Source organism: Heptranchias perlo, unplaced genomic scaffold (assembly GCF_035084215.1).
Source record: "Heptranchias perlo isolate sHepPer1 unplaced genomic scaffold, sHepPer1.hap1 HAP1_SCAFFOLD_242, whole genome shotgun sequence".
In the NCBI taxonomy this organism is placed as follows: Eukaryota; Metazoa; Chordata; class Chondrichthyes; order Hexanchiformes; family Hexanchidae; genus Heptranchias; species Heptranchias perlo.
The window spans coordinates 504,469-506,381 of record NW_027139254.1 but is presented as its reverse complement, the minus strand read 5'-3'; the positions used below and the strand labels follow the sequence as shown (position 1 = coordinate 506,381).

At 50.5% G+C, this 1,913-nt stretch overlaps 1 protein-coding gene across 1 annotated transcript; it reads left to right on the top strand.

Annotated features, from left to right (window-relative positions):
* Positions 1–786: 786 nt before the first annotated feature.
* LOC137310322 (zinc finger protein 239-like) lies at positions 787–1,669 on the top strand. Its single transcript, XM_067978181.1, has 2 exons — positions 787–1,067; positions 1,291–1,669. Exons 1-2 carry the CDS (start codon positions 787–789, stop codon positions 1,667–1,669), a joined length of 660 nt encoding a protein of 219 aa, XP_067834282.1.
* The last annotated feature ends 244 nt before the right edge of the window (positions 1,670–1,913 follow it).

Here is a 1,913-nt window from a genome sequence, read left to right as displayed (position 1 = left end):
GGTCGAGGGGAGGGAGGGAATATGGGTATGGGATGAGAGTGGAATGGGCTGGAGGAATGGGAATGGTGGAGATGGGGGAGGGAATGGGGGTGGAGGAGGGGGAGGGAATGGGGGTGAGGGGCAGGGAATGGGGAGGAGAGTGAACAGAGAGGAGAGGGGAGGGGGAGGGAGTGAGGTGATCAGTCTTTAGCACTGGACAGGACAAGTGTCTGGGGGCAATGAAGAGCACTGGACGACAAATGAGAAATGATAGTCCTTGAATAGACCAATGGTGAGGTCCATTCTGAAATATAGCTTGCAACAGCCCTCAACAACAACAAGCTGCATTTCACGGAGTGAAACGTCCCCAGGTGCTTCACAGGAGGGTATCAGACACAATTGGACACCTAGTCATAGAGATATTAGGACAGGTGACCAAAAGCTTGGTCAAAGAGGTAGATTTTAAGGAGCGCCTTAATGGAGGAGAGAGGTTTGGGGAGGGAATCCCTCAGGCCTAGGTATCTGAAGGCATGGCCGCCAATGGAGTGATGAAAGTCAGGGATGCGCAAGTGGCCAGATTTGGCGGAGTGCAGAGATGTTGGAGGGTTGTCGGGCTGGAGGAGGTTACAGAGATAGGGAGAGGTGAAGCCATGGAGGACGAGAACTGAAGTTGAGAATCAACAGGGGTGGGGTAAGAAGTTCTTGATGGACTAGTCATCCATGGGCTGTGGTTGGATTGGTCTTGATGGGCCTTTTTTCACCAGGCTTTATATTCTCACCTTCTTCCACTGCATGATTTCTGCAATCATGTTTTACAGAGTATTAGAGGTTGAGGATTTGCAGTCAGGAAACTCAAATGAAATATTCTATCAAGATGTGACGCAATCCCTCGATTCACCTGGACCTGAATGTCATCAGCCTTTGAATATTGAAGGAATGAAAGTATTCCACTGTGCAGAGGACGGAAAGAGCTTCCTCCAGTTACAGGATCTGAACATAGATCAGTGCATTGAGAGCACTGAGAAACCGAACACCTGCTCCGTGTGTGGGCAGGGATTCAGTCACCCGTCCCAGCTGAAAACCCATGGGTGCAGCCACACTGGAAGCTCCCCTTCAGCTGCTCCGTGTGTGGGCAGGGATTCAGTCACTCCTCTGAGCTGGAAACCCACGGGTGCAGCCGCACTGGGGAGAGGCCGTTTAAATGTTCTGAATGTGGAAAGAGGTTTAACCACTCCATGACTTGAAAAATCATCAGCGTATTGACACTGGTGAAAAACCGTACACTTGCTCTGTATGTGGGCGCATCTTTAGCCGGTCATCCAACCTTGTGAGACATGAGCGTAACCACACCAGGGAGCAACCGTATAAATGTGGTGACTGTGGGAAGGGATTCAATTATCCTTCTGAGCTGGAAACTCATCGGCGCATTCACACTGGGGAGCTCCCGTTCACCTGCTGCGTGTGTGGGAAGGGATTCGATTATCCGTCACAGCTCGAAATTCATCGCCGTGTTCACACCGGGGAGAGGCCGTTCGTCTGCTCCGTGTGTGGAAAGGGATTCGCTCAGCCTTGCAACCTGTTGAAGCATCAGCGGGTCCACACTGGAGAGAAGCCGTTTCATTGTTCCGTGTGTGGGAAGGGATTCACACGCTCATCATACATGCTCAAACACCAGCGTGTTCATGTTTAACTGCAGTGATTCGATTGTGCTACTGTCATCACATCCGGGACTGAACCATGTTCACTATGGTAGCTGTGCTTTGTTACTGGAGATATTAATAACCAGAGATAGTGGAGGGGTGGAGAGAGGTGGTGATAAGCCTGTGAAAAAGGCATGCGGGATCCTGGGCTTTATAACTCGAGGCTGAGAGTACGAAAGCAAGGAAGTTATGCTAAAGCTTTGCAAATTACTGGTTAGCCCTCAGCTGGAGTAT

Coding starts and splice junctions, on each gene's coding strand:
- LOC137310322 (XM_067978181.1), top strand. CDS start 787: ATGTTTTACAGAGTATTAGAGGTTGAGGATTTGCAGTCAGGAAACTCA. Junction 1,068..1,290: donor TCCCAGCTGAAAACCCATGG/GTGCAGCCACAC, acceptor GCGCATCTTTAG/CCGGTCATCCAACCTTGTGA.